This window comes from Salmo salar, unplaced genomic scaffold (genome assembly GCF_905237065.1).
Source record: "Salmo salar unplaced genomic scaffold, Ssal_v3.1, whole genome shotgun sequence".
Taxonomy (NCBI): Eukaryota; Metazoa; Chordata; class Actinopteri; order Salmoniformes; family Salmonidae; genus Salmo; species Salmo salar.
In genome coordinates, this window is record NW_025547446.1 from 80,001 (window position 1) to 102,500 (window position 22,500).

General features: G+C 49.7%; 1 protein-coding gene across 1 annotated transcript in view; it reads left to right on the forward strand.

The window, feature by feature from the left end:
• LOC106595776 (slit homolog 2 protein) overlaps positions 1-22,500 on the forward strand; it is a gene marked incomplete at its 5' end in the record, with an annotated part of 138,378 nt that overhangs the window by 51,402 nt on the left and 64,476 nt on the right. The window contains 1 exon segment of the mRNA XM_045711249.1: positions 123-273. Coding sequence (XP_045567205.1) covers positions 123-273 — 151 coding nt within the window.

The following is a 22,500-nucleotide window of genomic DNA, read 5'->3' on the forward strand; positions in this document are numbered from 1 at the left end:
TAGTCCCTCTGTGTCTCCGTGTGTGTGTGTGTGTGTGTGTGTGTGTGTCGTGTCGTGGTTGTGTTGCCGTCGCGTTCGAGTGTCCCGGGTCTGTAAAACCCCCGATCTCGTTGGTCCTCTAGGTACTGAGGACTACCGCGGTAAGCTGGGAGGGGACTGTTTATCCGACCTGGCCTGTCCTGAAAAGTGCCGGTGTGAAGGGATGACGGTCGACTGTTCGAACCAGAAACTGAGCAAGATACCTGAACACATCCCTCAGTACACACAGGACCTGTGAGTTAGGAGATACCTGAACACATCCCTCAGTACACACAGGACCTGTGAGTTAGGAGATACCTGAACACATCCCTCAGTACACACAGGACCTGTGAGTTAGGAGATACCTGAACACATCCCTCAGTACACACAGGACCTGTGAGTTAGGAGAGATACCCGAACACATCCCTCAGTACACACAGGACCTGTGAGTTAGGAGAGATACCTGAACACATCCCTCAGTACACACAGGACCTGTGAGTTAGGAGATACCTGAACACATCCCTCAGTACACACAGGACCTGTGAGTTAGGAGATACCTGAACACATCCCTCAGTACACACAGGACCTGTGAGTTAGGAGAGATACCTGAACACATCCCTCAGTACACACAGGACCTGTGAGTTAGGAGATACCTGAACACATCCCTCAGTACACACAGGACCTGTGAGTTAGGAGATACCTGAACACATCCCTCAGTACACACAGGACCTGTGAGTTAGGAGAGATACCTGAACACATCCCTCAGTACACACAGGACCTGTGAGTTAGGAGAGATACCTGAACACATCCCTCAGTACACACAGGACCTGTGAGTTAGGAGATACCTGAACACATCCCTCAGTACACACAGGACCTGTGAGTTAGGAGATACCTGAACACATCCCTCAGTACACACAGGACCTGTGAGTTAGGAGATACCTGAACACATCCCTCAGTACACACAGGACCTGTGAGTTAGGAGATATACCCGAACACATCCCTCAGTACACACAGGACCTGTGAGTTAGGAGAGATACCTGAACACATCCCTCAGTACACACAGGACCTGTGAGTTAGGAGATACCTGAACACATCCCTCAGTACACACAGGACCTGTGAGTTAGGAGATACCTGAACACATCCCTCAGTACACACAGGACCTGTGAGTTAGGAGAGATACCTGAACACATCCCTCAGTACACACAGGACCTGTGAGTTAGGAGATACCTGAACACATCCCTCAGTACACACAGGACCTGTGAGTTAGGAGATACCTGAACACATCCCTCAGTACACACAGGACCTGTGAGTTAGGAGAGATACCTGAACACATCCCTCAGTACACACAGGACCTGTGAGTTAGGAGAGATACCTGAACACATCCCTCAGTACACACAGGACCTGTGAGTTAGGAGATACCTGAACACATCCCTCAGTACACACAGGACCTGTGAGTTAGGAGAGATACCCGAACACATCCCTCAGTACACACAGGACCTGTGAGTTAGGAGATACCTGAACACATCCCTCAGTACACACAGGACCTGTGAGTTAGGAGAGATACCTGAACACATCCCTCAGTACACACAGGACCTGTGAGTTAGGAGAGATACCTGAACACATCCCTCAGTACACACAGGACCTGTGAGTTAGGAGAGATACCTGAACACATCCCTCAGTACACACAGGACATGTGAGTTAGGAGATACCTGAACACATCCCTCAGTACACACAGGACCTGTGAGTTAGGAGATACCTGAACACATCCCTCAGTACACACAGGACCTGTGAGTTAGGAGAGATACCCGAACACATCCCTCAGTACACACAGGACCTGTGAGTTAGGAGAGATACCTGAACACATCCCTCAGTACACACAGGACCTGTGAGTTAGGAGAGATACCCGAACACATCCCTCAGTACACACAGGACCTGTGAGTTAGGAGATACCTGAACACATCCCTCAGTACACACAGGACCTGTGAGTTAGGAGATACCTGAACACATCCCTCAGTACACACAGGACCTGTGAGTTAGGAGAGATACCTGAACACATCCCTCAGTACACACAGGACCTGTGAGTTAGGAGAGATACCCGAACACATCCCTCAGTACACACAGGACCTGTGAGTTAGGAGATACCTGAACACATCCCTCAGTACACACAGGACCTGTGAGTTAGGAGAGATACCTGAACACATCCCTCAGTACACACAGGACCTGTGAGTTAGGAGATACCTGAACACATCCCTCAGTACACACAGGACCTGTGAGTTAGGAGATACCTGAACACATCCCTCAGTACACACAGGACCTGTGAGTTAGGAGATACCTGAACACATCCCTCAGTACACACAGGACCTGTGAGTTAGGAGAGATACCTGAACACATCCTCAGTACACACAGGACCTGTGAGTTAGGAGAGATACCCGAACACATCCCTCAGTACACACAGGACCTGTGAGTTAGGAGAGATACCTGAACACATCCCTCAGTACACACAGGACCTGTGAGTTAGGAGAGATACCTGAACACATCCCTCAGTACACACAGGACCTGTGAGTTAGGAGATACCTGAACACATCCCTCAGTACACACAGGACCTGTGAGTTAGGAGAGATACCTGAACACATCCCTCAGTACACACAGGACCTGTGAGTTAGGAGAGATACCCCCGAACACATCCCTCAGTACACACAGGACCTGTGAGTTAGGAGAGATACCCGAACACATCCCTCAGTACACACAGGACCTGTGAGTTAGGAGATACCTGAACACATCCCTCAGTACACACAGGACCTGTGAGTTAGGAGAGATACCCGAACACATCCCTCAGTACACACAGGACCTGTGAGTTAGGAGAGATACCTGAACACATCCCTCAGTACACACAGGACCTGTGAGTTAGGAGAGATACCTGAACACATCCCTCAGTACACACAGGACCTGTGAGTTAGGAGAGATACCTGAACACATCCCTCAGTACACACAGGACCTGTGAGTTAGGAGAGATACCTGAACACATCCCTCAGTACACACAGGACCTGTGAGTTAGGAGAGATACCCCGAACACATCCCTCAGTACACACAGGACCTGTGAGTTAGGAGAGATACCTGAACACATCCCTCAGTACACACAGGACCTGTGAGTTAGGAGATACCTGAACACATCCCTCAGTACACACAGGACCTGTGAGTTAGGAGATACCTGAACACATCCCTCAGTACACACAGGACCTGTGAGTTAGGAGAGATACCTGAACACATCCCTCAGTACACACAGGACCTGTGAGTTAGGAGAGATACCTGAACACATCCCTCAGTACACACAGGACCTGTGAGTTAGGAGAGATACCTGAACACATCCCTCAGTACACACAGGACCTGTGAGTTAGGAGATACCCGAACACATCCCTCAGTACACACAGGACCTGTGAGTTAGGAGAGATACCCGAACACATCCCTCAGTACACACAGGACCTGTGAGTTAGAGAGATACCTGAACACATCCCTCAGTACACACAGGACCTGTGAGTTAGGAGATACCCGAACACATCCCTCAGTACACACAGGACCTGTGAGTTAGGAGATACCCGAACACATCCCTCAGTACACACAGGACCTGTGAGTTAGGAGATACCTGAACACATCCCTCAGTACACACAGGACCTGTGAGTTAGGAGATACCCGAACACATCCCTCAGTACACACAGGACCTGTGAGTTAGGAGAGATACCCGAACACATCCCTCAGTACACACAGGACCTGTGAGTTAGGAGAGATACCTGAACACATCCCTCAGTACACACAGGACCTGTGAGTTAGGAGAGATACCTGAACACATCCCTCAGTACACACAGGACCTGTGAGTTAGGAGATACCTGAACACATCCCTCAGTACACACAGGACCTGTGAGTTAGGAGATACCCGAACACATCCCTCAGTACACACAGGACCTGTGAGATAGGAGAGATACCTGAACACATCCCTCAGTACACACAGGACCTGTGAGTTAGGAGAGATACCTGAACACATCCCTCAGTACACACAGGACCTGTGAGTTAGGAGATACCTGAACACATCCCTCAGTACACACAGGACCTGTGAGTTAGGAGATACCTGAACACATCCCTCAGTACACACAGGACCTGTGAGTTAGGAGATACCCGAACACATCCCTCAGTACACACAGGACCTGTGAGTTAGGAGATACCTGAACACATCCCTCAGTACACACAGGACCTGTGAGTTAGGAGAGATACCTGAACACATCCCTCAGTACACACAGGACCTGTGAGTTAGGAGATACCCGAACACATCCCTCAGTACACACAGGACCTGTGAGTTAGGAGATACCTGAACACATCCCTCAGTACACACAGGACCTGTGAGTTGGGAGATACCCGAACACATCCCTCAGTACACACAGGACCTGTGAGTTGGGAGAGATACCTGAACACATCCCTCAGTACACACAGGACCTGTGAGTTAGGAGATACCTGAACACATCCCTCAGTACACACAGGACCTGTGAGTTAGAGAGATACCTGAACACATCCCTCAGTACACACAGGACCTGTGAGTTAGGAGATACCTGAACACATCCTCAGTACACACAGGACCTGTGAGTTAGGAGATACCTGAACACATCCCTCAGTACACACAGGACCTGTGAGTTAGGAGATACCTGAACACATCCCTCAGTACACACAGGACCTGTGAGTTAGGAGAGATACCTGAACACATCCCTCAGTACACACAGGACCTGTGAGTTAGGAGAGATACCCGAACACATCCCTCAGTACACACAGGACCTGTGAGTTAGGAGAGATACCTGAACACATCCCTCAGTACACACAGGACCTGTGAGTTAGGAGATACCTGAACACATCCCTCAGTACACACAGGACCTGTGAGTTAGGAGATACCCGAACACATCCCTCAGTACACACAGGACCTGTGAGTTAGGAGAGATACCCGAACACATCCCTCAGTACACACAGGACCTGTGAGTTAGAGAGATACCTGAACACATCCCTCAGTACACACAGGACCTGTGAGTTAGGAGAGATACCTGAACACATCCCTCAGTACACACAGGACCTGTGAGTTAGGAGATACCTGAACACATCCCTCAGTACACACAGGACCTGTGAGTTAGGAGATACCTGAACACATCCCTCAGTACACACAGGACCTGTGAGTTAGGAGAGATACCTGAACACATCCCTCAGTACACACAGGACCTGTGAGTTAGGAGAGATACCTGAACACATCCCTCAGTACACACAGGACCTGTGAGTTAGGAGAGATACCTGAACACATCCCTCAGTACACACAGGACCTGTGAGTTAGGAGAGATACCCGAACACATCCCTCAGTACACACAGGACCTGTGAGTTAGGAGAGATACCTGAACACATCCCTCAGTACACACAGGACCTGTGAGTTAGGAGAGATACCTGAACACATCCCTCAGTACACACAGGACCTGTGAGTTAGGAGAGATACCTGAACACATCCCTCAGTACACACAGGACCTGTGAGTTAGGAGAGATACCTGAACACATCCCTCAGTACACACAGGACCTGTGAGTTAGGAGAGATACCTGAACACATCCCTCAGTACACACAGGACCTGTGAGTTAGGAGATACCTGAACACATCCCTCAGTACACACAGGACCTGTGAGTTAGGAGAGATACCTGAACACATCCCTCAGTACACACAGGACCTGTGAGTTAGGAGAGATACCTGAACACATCCCTCAGTACACACAGGACCTGTGAGTTAGGAGAGATACCTGAACACATCCCTCAGTACACACAGGACCTGTGAGTTAGGAGAGATACCTGAACACATCCCTCAGTACACACAGGACCTGTGAGTTAGGAGATACCTGAACACATCCCTCAGTACACACAGGACCTGTGAGTTAGGAGAGATACCTGAACACATCCCTCAGTACACACAGGACCTGTGAGTTAGGAGATACCTGAACACATCCCTCAGTACACACAGGACCTGTGAGTTAGGAGATACCTGAACACATCCCTCAGTACACACAGGACCTGTGAGTTAGGAGATACCCGAACACATCCCTCAGTACACACAGGACCTGTGAGTTAGGAGATACCTGAACACATCCCTCAGTACACACAGGACCTGTGAGTTAGGAGATACCTGAACACATCCCTCAGTACACACAGGACCTGTGAGTTAGGAGATACCCGAACACATCCCTCAGTACACACAGGACCTGTGAGTTAGGAGAGATACCTGAACACATCCCTCAGTACACACAGGACCTGTGAGTTAGGAGATACCCGAACACATCCCTCAGTACACACAGGACCTGTGAGTTAGGAGAGATACCTGAACACATCCCTCAGTACACACAGGACCTGTGAGTTAGGAGAGATACCTGAACACATCCCTCAGTACACACAGGACCTGTGAGTTAGGAGAGATACCTGAACACATCCCTCAGTACACACAGGACCTGTGAGTTAGGAGAGATACCTGAACACATCCCTCAGTACACACAGGACCTGTGAGTTAGGAGATACCTGAACACATCCCTCAGTACACACAGGACCTGTGAGTTAGGAGAGATACCCGAACACATCCCTCAGTACACACAGGACCTGTGAGTTAGGAGATACCTGAACACATCCCTCAGTACACACAGGACCTGTGAGTTAGGAGATACCTGAACACATCCCTCAGTACACACAGGACCTGTGAGTTAGGAGATACCCGAACACATCCCTCAGTACACACAGGACCTGTGAGTTAGGAGAGATACCTGAACACATCCCTCAGTACACACAGGACCTGTGAGTTAGGAGATACCCGAACACATCCCTCAGTACACACAGGACCTGTGAGTTAGGAGAGATACCCGAACACATCCCTCAGTACACACAGGACCTGTGAGTTAGGAGAGATACCTGAACACATCCCTCAGTACACACAGGACCTGTGAGTTAGGAGATACCTGAACACATCCTCAGTACACACAGGACCTGTGAGTTAGGAGATACCCGAACACATCCCTCAGTACACACAGGACCTGTGAGTTAGAGAGATACCTGAACACATCCCTCAGTACACACAGGACCTGTGAGTTAGGAGAGATACCTGAACACATCCCTCAGTACACACAGGACCTGTGAGTTAGGAGAGATACCTGAACACATCCCTCAGTACACACAGGACCTGTGAGTTAGGAGATACCTGAACACATCCCTCAGTACACACAGGACCTGTGAGTTAGGAGATACCTGAACACATCCCTCAGTACACACAGGACCTGTGAGTTAGGAGATACCCGAACACATCCCTCAGTACACACAGGACCTGTGAGTTAGGAGATACCTGAACACATCCCTCAGTACACACAGGACCTGTGAGTTAGGAGATACCTGAACACATCCCTCAGTACACACAGGACCTGTGAGTTAGGAGATACCCGAACACATCCCTCAGTACACACAGGACCTGTGAGTTAGGAGATACCTGAACACATCCCTCAGTACACACAGGACCTGTGAGTTGGGAGATACCCGAACACATCCCTCAGTACACACAGGACCTGTGAGTTGGGAGAGATACCTGAACACATCCCTCAGTACACACAGGACCTGTGAGTTAGGAGATACCTGAACACATCCCTCAGTACACACAGGACCTGTGAGTTAGGAGAGATACCTGAACACATCCCTCAGTACACACAGGACCTGTGAGTTAGGAGATACCTGAACACATCCCTCAGTACACACAGGACCTGTGAGTTAGGAGATACCTGAACACATCCCTCAGTACACACAGGACCTGTGAGTTAGGAGATACCTGAACACATCCCTCAGTACACACAGGACCTGTGAGTTAGGAGAGATACCCGAACACATCCCTCAGTACACACAGGACCTGTGAGTTAGGAGAGATAACCGAACACATCCCTCAGTACACACAGGACCTGTGAGTTATGAGATATACCCAAACACATCCCTCAGTACACACAGGACCTGTGAGTTAGGAGATACCTGAACACATCCATCAGTACACACAGGACCTGTGAGTTAGGAGATACCCGAACACATCCCTCAGTACACACAGGACCTGTGAGTTAGGAGAGATACCCGAACACATCCCTCAGTACACACAGGACCTGTGAGTTAGGAGATACCTGAACACATCCCTCAGTACACACAGGACCTGTGAGTTAGGAGAGATACCTGAACACATCCCTCAGTACACACAGGACCTGTGAGTTAGGAGATACCTGAACACATCCCTCAGTACACACAGGACCTGTGAGTTAGGAGATACCTGAACACATCCCTCAGTACACACAGGACCTGTGAGTTAGGAGATACCTGAACACATCCCTCAGTACACACAGGACCTGTGAGTTAGGAGAGATACCTGAACACATCCCTCAGTACACACAGGACCTGTGAGTTAGGAGAGATACCTGAACACATCCCTCAGTACACACAGGACCTGTGAGTTAGGAGAGATACCTGAACACATCCCTCAGTACACACAGGACCTGTGAGTTAGGAGAGATACCCGAACACATCCCTCAGTACACACAGGACCTGTGAGTTAGGAGAGATACCTGAACACATCCCTCAGTACACACAGGACCTGTGAGTTAGGAGAGATACCTGAACACATCCCTCAGTACACACAGGACCTGTGAGTTAGGAGATACCTGAACACATCCCTCAGTACACACAGGACCTGTGAGTTAGGAGAGATACCCGAACACATCCCTCAGTACACACAGGACCTGTGAGTTAGGAGATACCTGAACACATCCCTCAGTACACACAGGACCTGTGAGTTAGGAGAGATACCTGAACACATCCCTCAGTACACACAGGACCTGTGAGTTAGAGAGATACCTGAACACATCCCTCAGTACACACAGGACCTGTGAGTTAGGAGAGATACCTGAACACATCCCTCAGTACACACAGGACCTGTGAGTTAGGAGATACCTGAACACATCCCTCAGTACACACAGGACCTGTGAGTTAGGAGATACCTGAACACATCCCTCAGTACACACAGGACCTGTGAGTTAGGAGAGATACCTGAACACATCCCTCAGTACACACAGGACCTGTGAGTTAGGAGATACCTGAACACATCCCTCAGTACACACAGGACCTGTGAGTTAGGAGATACCTGAACACATCCCTCAGTACACACAGGACCTGTGAGTTGGGAGATACCCGAACACATCCCTCAGTACACACAGGACCTGTGAGTTAGGAGATACCTGAACACATCCCTCAGTACACACAGGACCTGTGAGTTAGGAGATACCTGAACACATCCCTCAGTACACACAGGACCTGTGAGTTAGGAGATACCCGAACACATCCCTCAGTACACACAGGACCTGTGAGTTAGGAGAGATACCTGAACACATCCCTCAGTACACACAGGACCTGTGAGTTAGGAGAGATACCTGAACACATCCCTCAGTACACACAGGACCTGTGAGTTAGGAGAGATACCTGAACACATCCCTCAGTACACACAGGACCTGTGAGTTAGGAGAGATACCTGAACACATCCCTCAGTACACACAGGACCTGTGAGTTAGGAGAGATACCTGAACACATCCCTCAGTACACACAGGACCTGTGAGTTAGGAGAAATACCTGAACACATCCCTCAGTATACACAGGACCTGTGAGTTAGGAGATACCCGAACACATCCCTCAGTACACACAGGACCTGTGAGTTAGGAGAGATACCTGAACACATCCCTCAGTACACACAGGACCTGTGAGTTAGGAGATACCCCCGAACACATCCCTCAGTACACACAGGACCTGTGAGTTAGGAGAGATACCCGAACACATCCCTCAGTACACACAGGACCTGTGAGTTAGGAGAGATACCTGAACACATCCCTCAGTACACACAGGACCTGTGAGTTAGGAGAGATACCTGAACACATCCCTCAGTACACACAGGACCTGTGAGTTAGGAGAGATACCCGAACACATCCCTCAGTACACACAGGACCTGTGAGTTAGGAGAGATACCTGAACACATCCCTCAGTACACACAGGACCTGTGAGTTAGGAGAGATACCTGAACACATCCCTCAGTACACACAGGACCTGTGAGTTAGGAGAGATACCCGAACACATCCCTCAGTACACACAGGACCTGTGAGTTAGGAGAGATACCTGAACACATCCCTCAGTACACACAGGACCTGTGAGTTAGGGAGATACCTGAACACATCCCTCAGTACACACAGGACCTGTGAGTTAGGAGAGATACCTGAACACATCCCTCAGTACACACAGGACCTGTGAGTTAGGAGAGATACCTGAACACATCCCTCAGTACACACAGGACCTGTGAGTTAGGAGATACCTGAACACATCCCTCAGTACACACAGGACCTGTGAGTTAGGAGATACCTGAACACATCCCTCAGTACACACAGGACCTGTGAGTTAGGAGATACCTGAACACATCCCTCAGTACACACAGGACCTGTGAGTTAGGAGAGATACCTGAACACATCCCTCAGTACACACAGGACCTGTGAGTTAGGAGATACCCGAACACATCCCTCAGTACACACAGGACCTGTGAGTTAGGAGATACCCGAACACATCCCTCAGTACACACAGGACCTGTGAGTTAGGAGAGATACCTGAACACATCCCTCAGTACACACAGGACCTGTGAGTTAGGAGATACCCGAACACATCCCTCAGTACACACAGGACCTGTGAGTTAGGAGAGATACCTGAACACATCCCTCAGTACACACAGGACCTGTGAGTTAGGAGATACCCGAACACATCCCTCAGTACACACAGGACCTGTGAGTTAGGAGATACCTGAACACATCCCTCAGTACACACAGGACCTGTGAGTTAGGAGATACCTGAACACATCCCTCAGTACACACAGGACCTGTGAGTTAGGAGATACCTGAACACATCCCTCAGTACACACAGGACCTGTGAGTTAGGAGATACCTGAACACATCCCTCAGTACACACAGGACCTGTGAGTTAGGAGAGATACCTGAACACATCCCTCAGTACACACAGGACCTGTGAGTTAGGAGAGATACCCGAACACATCCCTCAGTACACACAGGACCTGTGAGTTAGGAGATACCTGAACACATCCCTCAGTACACACAGGACCTGTGAGTTAGGAGAGATACCTGAACACATCCCTCAGTACACACAGGACCTGTGAGTTAGGAGATACCCGAACACATCCCTCAGTACACACAGGACCTGTGAGTTAGGAGAGATACCTGAACACATCCCTCAGTACACACAGGACCTGTGAGTTAGGAGATACCTGAACACATCCCTCAGTACACACAGGACCTGTGAGTTAGGAGAGATACCTGAACACATCCCTCAGTACACACAGGACCTGTGAGTTAGGAGATACCTGAACACATCCCTCAGTACACACAGGACCTGTGAGTTAGAGAGATACCCGAACACATCCCTCAGTACACACAGGACCTGTGAGTTAGGAGAGATACCTGAACACATCCCTCAGTACACACAGGACCTGTGAGTTAGGAGAGATACCTGAACACATCCCTCAGTACACACAGGACCTGTGAGTTAGAGAGATACCTGAACACATCCCTCAGTACACACAGGACCTGTGAGTTAGGAGAGATACCTGAACACATCCCTCAGTACACACAGGACCTGTGAGTTAGGAGAGATACCTGAACACATCCCTCAGTACACACAGGACCTGTGAGTTAGGAGAGATACCTGAACACATCCCTCAGTACACACAGGACCTGTGAGTTAGGAGAGATACCCGAACACATCCCTCAGTACACACAGGACCTGTGAGTTAGGAGAGATACCTGAACACATCCCTCAGTACACACAGGACCTGTGAGTTAGGAGAGATACCCGAACACATCCCTCAGTACACACAGGACCTGTGAGTTAGGAGAGATACCTGAACACATCCCTCAGTACACACAGGACCTGTGAGTTAGGAGAGATACCTGAACACATCCCTCAGTACACACAGGACCTGTGAGTTAGGAGAGATACCTGAACACATCCCTCAGTACACACAGGACCTGTGAGTTAGGAGAGATACCCGAACACATCCCTCAGTACACACAGGACCTGTGAGTTAGGAGAGATACCTGAACACATCCCTCAGTACACACAGGACCTGTGAGTTAGGAGAGATACCCGAACACATCCCTCAGTACACACAGGACCTGTGAGTTAGGAGAGATACCCGAACACATCCCTCAGTACACACAGGACCTGTGAGTTAGGAGAGATACCTGAACACATCCCTCAGTACACACAGGACCTGTGAGTTAGGAGAGATACCTGAACACATCCCTCAGTACACACAGGACCTGTGAGTTAGGAGAGATACCTGAACACATCCCTCAGTACACACAGGACCTGTGAGTTAGGAGATACCCGAACACATCCCTCAGTACACACAGGACCTGTGAGTTAGAGAGATACCTGAACACATCCCTCAGTACACACAGGACCTGTGAGTTAGGAGAGATACCCGAACACATCCCTCAGTACACACAGGACCTGTGAGTTAGGAGAGATACCTGAACACATCCCTCAGTACACACAGGACCTGTGAGTTAGGAGAGATACCTGAACACATCCCTCAGTACACACAGGACCTGTGAGTTAGGAGATACCCGAACACATCCCTCAGTACACACAGGACCTGTGAGTTAGGAGAGATACCTGAACACATCCCTCAGTACACACAGGACCTGTGAGTTAGGAGATACCTGAACACATCCCTCAGTACACACAGGACCTGTGAGTTAGGAGAGATACCTGAACACATCCCTCAGTACACACAGGACCTGTGAGTTAGGAGATACCTGAACACATCCCTCAGTACACACAGGACCTGTGAGTTAGGAGATACCCGAACACATCCCTCAGTACACACAGGACCTGTGAGTTAGGAGAGATACCCGAACACATCCCTCAGTACACACAGGACCTGTGAGTTAGGAGATACCCGAACACATCCCTCAGTACACACAGGACCTGTGAGTTAGGAGAGATACCCGAACACATCCCTCAGTACACACAGGACCTGTGAGTTAGGAGATACCCAAACACATCCCTCAGTACACACAGGACCTGTGAGTTAGGAGATACCCGAACACATCCCTCAGTACACACAGGACCTGTGAGTTAGGAGAGATACCTGAACACATCCCTCAGTACACACAGGACCTGTGAGTTAGGAGATACCTGAACACATCCCTCAGTACACACAGGACCTGTGAGTTAGGAGAGATACCTGAACACATCCCTCAGTACACACAGGACCTGTGAGTTAGGAGATACCCGAACACATCCCTCAGTACACACAGGACCTGTGAGTTAGGAGATACCTGAACACATCCCTCAGTACACACAGGACCTGTGAGTTAGGAGAGATACCTGAACACATCCCTCAGTACACACAGGACCTGTGAGTTAGGAGAGATACCCGAACACATCCCTCAGTACACACAGGACCTGTGAGTTAGGAGAGATACCTGAACACATCCCTCAGTACACACAGGACCTGTGAGTTAGGAGAGATACCCGAACACATCCCTCAGTACACACAGGACCTGTGAGTTAGGAGATACCCGAACACATCCCTCAGTACACACAGGACCTGTGAGTTAGGAGAGATACCTGAACACATCCCTCAGTACACACAGGACCTGTGAGTTAGGAGAGATACCCGAACACATCCCTCAGTACACACAGGACCTGTGAGTTAGGAGAGATACCTGAACACATCCCTCAGTACACACAGGACCTGTGAGTTAGGAGATACCTGAACACATCCCTCAGTACACACAGGACCTGTGAGTTAGAGAGATACCTGAACACATCCCTCAGTACACACAGGACCTGTGAGTTAGGAGATACCTGAACACATCCCTCAGTACACACAGGACCTGTGAGTTAGGAGAGATACCTGAACACATCCCTCAGTACACACAGGACCTGTGAGTTAGGAGAGATACCCGAACACATCCCTCAGTACACACAGGACCTGTGAGTTAGGAGATACCCGAACACATCCCTCAGTACACACAGGACCTGTGAGTTAGGAGAGATACCTGAACACATCCCTCAGTACACACAGGACCTGTGAGTTAGGAGATACCCGAACACATCCCTCAGTACACACAGGACCTGTGAGTTAGGAGAGATACCTGAACACATCCCTCAGTACACACAGGACCTGTGAGTTAGGAGATACCCGAACACATCCCTCAGTACACACAGGACCTGTGAGTTAGGAGAGATACCTGAACACATCCCTCAGTACACACAGGACCTGTGAGTTAGGAGATACCTGAACACATCCCTCAGTACACACAGGACCTGTGAGTTAGGAGAGATACCCGAACACATCCCTCAGTACACACAGGACCTGTGAGTTAGGAGATACCTGAACACATCCCTCAGTACACACAGGACCTGTGAGTTAGGAGATACCCGAACACATCCCTCAGTACACACAGGACCTGTGAGTTAGGAGAGATACCTGAACACATCCCTCAGTACACACAGGACCTGTGAGTTAGGAGATACCCGAACACATCCCTCAGTACACACAGGACCTGTGAGTTAGGAGAGATACCTGAACACATCCCTCAGTACACACAGGACCTGTGAGTTAGGAGATACCTGAACACATCCCTCAGTACACACAGGACCTGTGAGTTAGGAGAGATACCTGAACACATCCCTCAGTACACACAGGACCTGTGAGTTAGGAGATACCTGAACACATCCCTCAGTACACACAGGACCTGTGAGTTAGGAGATACCTGAACACATCCCTCAGTACACACAGGACCTGTGAGTTAGGAGAGATACCTGAACACATCCCTCAGTACACACAGGACCTGTGAGTTAGGAGATACCTGAACACATCCCTCAGTACACACAGGACCTGTGAGTTAGGAGAGATACCTGAACACATCCCTCAGTACACACAGGACCTGTGAGTTAGGAGATACCCGAACACATCCTCAGTACACACAGGACCTGTGAGTTAGGGAGATACCTGAACACATCCCTCAGTACACACAGGACCTGTGAGTTAGAGAGATACCTGAACACATCCTCAGTACACACAGGACCTGTGAGTTAGGAGAGATACCTGAACACATCCCTCAGTACACACAGGACCTGTGAGTTAGAGAGATACCTGAACACATCCCTCAGTACACACAGGACCTGTGAGTTAGGAGAGATACCTGAACACATCCCTCAGTACACACAGGACCTGTGAGTTAGGAGAGATACCTGAACACATCCCTCAGTACACACAGGACCTGTGAGTTAGGAGATACCCGAACACATCCCTCAGTACACACAGGACCTGTGAGTTAGGAGAGATACCTGAACACATCCCTCAGTACACACAGGACCTGTGAGTTAGGAGATACCCGAACACATCCCTCAGTACACACAGGACCTGTGAGTTAGGAGAGATACCTGAACACATCCCTCAGTACACACAGGACCTGTGAGTTAGGAGATACCTGAACACATCCCTCAGTACACACAGGACCTGTGAGTTAGGAGAGATACCTGAACACATCCCTCAGTACACACAGGACCTGTGAGTTAGAGAGATACCCGAACACATCCCTCAGTACACACAGGACCTGTGAGTTAGGAGAGATACCTGAACACATCCCTCAGTACACACAGGACCTGTGAGTTAGGAGATACCCGAACACATCCCTCAGTACACACAGGACCTGTGAGTTAGGAGAGATACCCGAACACATCCCTCAGTACACACAGGACCTGTGAGTTAGGAGATACCCGAACACATCCCTCAGTACACACAGGACCTGTGAGTTAGGAGAGATACCCGAACACATCCCTCAGTACACACAGGACCTGTGAGTTAGGAGATACCTGAACACATCCCTCAGTACACACAGGACCTGTGAGTTAGGAGAGATACCCGAACACATCCCTCAGTACACACAGGACCTGTGAGTTAGGAGAGATACCTGAACACATCCCTCAGTACACACAGGACCTGTGAGTTAGGGAGATACCTGAACACATCCCTCAGTACACACAGGACCTGTGAGTTAGGAGAGATACCTGAACACATCCCTCAGTACACACAGGACCTGTGAGTTAGGAGAGATACCCGAACACATCCCTCAGTACACACAGGACCTGTGAGTTAGGAGATACCCGAACACATCCCTCAGTACACACAGGACCTGTGAGTTAGGAGATACCCGAACACATCCCTCAGTACACACAGGACCTGTGAGTTAGGAGAGATACCTGAACACATCCCTCAGTACACACAGGACCTGTGAGTTAGGAGATACCCGAACACATCCCTCAGTACACACAGGACCTGTGAGTTAGGAGAGATACCTGAACACATCCCTCAGTACACACAGGACCTGTGAGTTAGGAGAGATACCCGAACACATCCCTCAGTACACACAGGACCTGTGAGTTAGGAGAGATACCCGAACACATCCCTCAGTACACACAGGACCTGTGAGTTAGGAGATACCCGAACACATCCCTCAGTACACACAGGACCTGTGAGTTAGGAGATACCCGAACACATCCCTCAGTACACACAGGACCTGTGAGTTAGGAGATACCTGAACACATCCCTCAGTACACACAGGACCTGTGAGTTAGGAGATACCCGAACACATCCCTCAGTACACACAGGACCTGTGAGTTAGGAGAGATACCCGAACACATCCCTCAGTACACACAGGACCTGTGAGTTAGGAGATACCCGAACACATCCCTCAGTACACACAGGACCTGTGAGTTAGGAGAGATACCTGAACACATCCCTCAGTACACACAGGACCTGTGAGTTAGGAGATACCCGAACACATCCCTCAGTACACACAGGACCTGTGAGTTAGGAGAGATACCTGAACACATCCTCAGTACACACAGGACCTGTGAGTTAGGAGATACCTGAACACATCCCTCAGTACACACAGGACCTGTGAGTTAGGAGATACCCGAACACATCCCTCAGTACACACAGGACCTGTGAGTTAGGAGAGATACCCGAACACATCCCTCAGTACACACAGGACCTGTGAGTTAGGAGATACCCGAACACATCCTCAGTACACACAGGACCTGTGAGTTAGGAGAGATACCTGAACACATCCCTCAGTACACACAGGACCTGTGAGTTAGGAGATACCCGAACACATCCCTCAGTACACACAGGACCTGTGAGTTAGGAGAGATACCTGAACACATCCCTCAGTACACACAGGACCTGTGAGTTAGGAGATACCCGAACACATCCCTCAGTACACACAGGACCTGTGAGTTAGGAGAGATACCTGAACACATCCCTCAGTACACACAGGACCTGTGAGTTAGGAGATACCTGAACACATCCCTCAGTACACACAGGACCTGTGAGTTAGGAGATACCTGAACACATCCCTCAGTACACACAGGACCTGTGAGTTAGGAGAGATACCTGAACACATCCCTCAGTACACACAGGACCTGTGAGTTAGGAGATACCCGAACACATCCCTCAGTACACACAGGACCTGTGAGTTAGGAGATACCCGAACACATCCCTCAGTACACACAGGACCTGTGAGTTAGGAGATACCTGAACACATCCCTCAGTACACACAGGACCTGTGAGTTAGGAGATACCCGAACACATCCCTCAGTACACACAGGACCTGTGAGTTAGGAGAGATACCTGAACACATCCCTCAGTACACACAGGACCTGTGAGTTAGGAGATACCCGAACACATCCCTCAGTACACACAGGACCTGTGAGTTAGGGAGATACCTGAACACATCCCTCAGTACACACAGGACCTGTGAGTTAGGAGATACCCGAACACATCCCTCAGTACACACAGGACCTGTGAGTTAGGAGATACCTGAACACATCCCTCAGTACACACAGGACCTGTGAGTTAGGAGATACCTGAACACATCCCTCAGTACACACAGGACCTGTGAGTTAGGAGAGATACCTGAACACATCCCTCAGTACACACAGGACCTGTGAGTTAGGAGAGATACCTGAACACATCCCTCAGTACACACAGGACCTGTGAGTTAGGAGAGATACCCGAACACATCCCTCAGTACACACAGGACCTGTGAGTTAGGAGAGATACCTGAACACATCCCTCAGTACACACAGGACCTGTGAGTTAGGAGATACCCGAACACATCCCTCAGTACACACAGGACCTGTGAGTTAGGAGAGATACCTGAACACATCCCTCAGTACACACAGGACCTGTGAGTTAGGAGATACCCGAACACATCCCTCAGTACACACAGGACCTGTGAGTTAGGAGAGATACCTGAACACATCCCTCAGTACACACAGGACCTGTGAGTTAGGAGATACCTGAACACATCCCTCAGTACACACAGGACCTGTGAGTTAGGAGAGATACCTGAACACATCCCTCAGTACACACAGGACCTGTGAGTTAGGAGATACCTGAACACATCCCTCAGTACACACAGGACCTGTGAGTTAGAGAGATACCCGAACACATCCCTCAGTACACACAGGACCTGTGAGTTAGGAGATACCCGAACACATCCCTCAGTACACACAGGACCTGTGAGTTAGGAGAGATACCCGAACACATCCTCAGTACACACAGGACCTGTGAGTTAGGAGAGATACCCGAACACATCCCTCAGTACACACAGGACCTGTGAGTTAGGAGAGATACCCGAACACATCCCTCAGTACACACAGGACCTGTGAGTTAGGAGAGATACCCGAACACATCCCTCAGTACACACAGGACCTGTGAGTTAGGAGAGATACCCGAACACATCCCTCAGTACACACAGGACCTGTGAGTTAGGAGAGATACCCGAACACATCCCTCAGTACACACAGGACCTGTGAGTTAGGAGAGATACCCGAACACATCCCTCAGTACACACAGGACCTGTGAGTTAGGAGAGATACCCGAACACATCCCTCAGTACACACAGGACCTGTGAGTTAGGAGATACCCGAACACATCCCTCAGTACACACAGGACCTGTGAGTTAGGAGAGATACCCGAACACATCCCTCAGTACACACAGGACCTGTGAGTTAGGAGAGATACCCGAACACATCCTCAGTACACACAGGACCTGTGAGTTAGGAGATACCTGAACACATCCCTCAGTACACACAGGACCTGTGAGTTAGGAGAGATACCTGAACACATCCCTCAGTACACACAGGACCTGTGAGTTAGGAGAGATACCTGAACACATCCCTCAGTACACACAGGACCTGTGAGTTAGAGAGATACCCGAACACATCCTCAGTACACACAGGACCTGTGAGTTAGGAGATACCCGAACACATCCTCAGTACACACAGGACCTGTGAGTTAGGAGATACCCGAACACATCCCTCAGTACACACAGGACCTGTGAGTTAGGAGAGATACCCGAACACATCCCTCAGTACACACAGGACCTGTGAGTTAGGAGATACCCGAACACATCCCTCAGTACACACAGGACCTGTGAGTTAGGAGAGATACCCGAACACATCCCTCAGTACACACAGGACCTGTGAGTTAGGAGATACCCGAACACATCCCTCAGTACACACAGGACCTGTGAGTTAGGAGATACCCGAACACATCCCTCAGTACACACAGGACCTGTGAGTTAGGAGAGATACCCGAACACATCCCTCAGTACACACAGGACCTGTGAGTTAGGAGAGATACCCGAACACATCCTCAGTACACACAGGACCTGTGAGTTAGGAGAGATACCTGAACACATCCCTCAGTACACACAGGACCTGTGAGTTAGGAGATACCCGAACACATCCCTCAGTACACACAGGACCTGTGAGTTAGGAGAGATACCTGAACACATCCCTCAGTACACACAGGACCTGTGAGTTAGGAGAGATACCTGAACACATCCCTCAGTACACACAGGACCTGTGAGTTAGGAGATACCCGAACACATCCCTCAGTACACACAGGACCTGTGAGTTAGGAGATACCTGAACACATCCCTCAGTACACACAGGACCTGTGAGTTAGGAGATACCTGAACACATCCCTCAGTACACACAGGACCTGTGAGTTAGGAGATACCTGAACACATCCCTCAGTACACACAGGACCTGTGAGTTAGAGAGATACCTGAACACATCCCTCAGTACACACAGGACCTGTGAGTTAGGAGATACCCGAACACATCCCTCAGTACACACAGGACCTGTGAGTTAGGAGAGATACCTGAACACATCCCTCAGTACACACAGGACCTGTGAGTTAGGAGAGATACCTGAACACATCCCTCAGTACACACAGGACCTGTGAGTTAGGAGATACCCGAACACATCCCTCAGTACACACAGGACCTGTGAGTTAGGAGAGATACCTGAACACATCCCTCAGTACACACAGGACCTGTGAGTTAGGAGAGATACCTGAACACATCCCTCAGTACACACAGGACCTGTGAGTTAGGAGATACCTGAACACATCCCTCAGTACACACAGGACCTGTGAGTTAGGAGATACCTGAACACATCCCTCAGTACACACAGGACCTGTGAGTTAGGAGATACCTGAACACATCCCTCAGTACACACAGGACCTGTGAGTTAGAGAGATACCTGAACACATCCCTCAGTACACACAGGACCTGTGAGTTAGGAGAGATACCTGAACACATCCCTCAGTACACACAGGACCTGTGAGTTAGGAGAGATACCCGAACACATCCCTCAGTACACACAGGACCTGTGAGTTAGGAGAGATACCTGAACACATCCCTCAGTACACACAGGACCTGTGAGTTAGGAGAGATACCTGAACACATCCCTCAGTACACACAGGACCTGTGAGTTAGGAGAGATACCTGAACACATCCCTCAGTACACACAGGACCTGTGAGTTAGGAGATACCCGAACACATCCCTCAGTACACACAGGACCTGTGAGTTAGGAGAGATACCTGAACACATCCATCAGTACACACAGGACCTGTGAGTTAGGAGATACCTGAACACATCCCTCAGTACACACAGGACCTGTGAGTTAGGAGAGATACCTGAACACATCCCTCAGTACACACAGGACCTGTGAGTTAGGAGATACCTGAACACATCCCTCAGTACACACAGGACCTGTGAGTTAGGAGATACCCGAACACATCCCTCAGTACACACAGGACCTGTGAGTTAGGAGATACCCGAACACATCCCTCAGTACACACAGGACCTGTGAGTTAGGAGAGATACCCGAACACATCCCTCAGTACACACAGGACCTGTGAGTTTGGAGATACCCGAACACATCCCTCAGTACACACAGGACCTGTGAGTTAGGAGATACCCGAACACATCCCTCAGTACACACAGGACCTGTGAGTTAGGAGAGATACCTGAACACATCCCTCAGTACACACAGGACCTGTGAGTTAGGAGATACCCGAACACATCCCTCAGTACACACAGGACCTGTGAGTTAGGAGAGATACCTGAACACATCCCTCAGTACACACAGGACCTGTGAGTTAGGAGAGATACCCGAACACATCCCTCAGTACACACAGGACCTGTGAGTTAGGAGATACCCGAACACATCCCTCAGTACACACAGGACCTGTGAGTTAGGAGATACCCGAACACATCCCTCAGTACACACAGGACCTGTGAGTTAGGAGATACCTGAACACATCCCTCAGTACACACAGGACCTGTGAGTTAGGAGAGATACCCGAACACATCCCTCAGTACACACAGGACCTGTGAGTTAGGAGATACCTGAACACATCCCTCAGTACACACAGGACCTGTGAGTTAGGAGAGATACCTGAACACATCCCTCAGTACACACAGGACCTGTGAGTTAGGAGAGATACCTGAACACATCCCTCAGTACACACAGGACCTGTGAGTTAGGAGATACCCGAACACATCCCTCAGTACACACAGGACCTGTGAGTTAGGAGATACCCCCGAACACATCCCTCAGTACACACAGGACCTGTGAGTTAGGAGATACCCGAACACATCCCTCAGTACACACAGGACCTGTGAGTTAGGAGAGATACCTGAACACATCCCTCAGTACACACAGGACCTGTGAGTTAGGAGATACCCGAACACATCCCTCAGTACACACAGGACCTGTGAGTTAGGAGATACCCGAACACATCCCTCAGTACACACAGGACCTGTGAGTTAGGAGATACCTGAACACATCCCTCAGTACACACAGGACCTGTGAGTTAGGAGATACCCGAACACATCCCTCAGTACACACAGGACCTGTGAGTTAGGAGAGATACCCGAACACATCCCTCAGTACACACAGGACCTGTGAGTTAGGAGAGATACCCGAACACATCC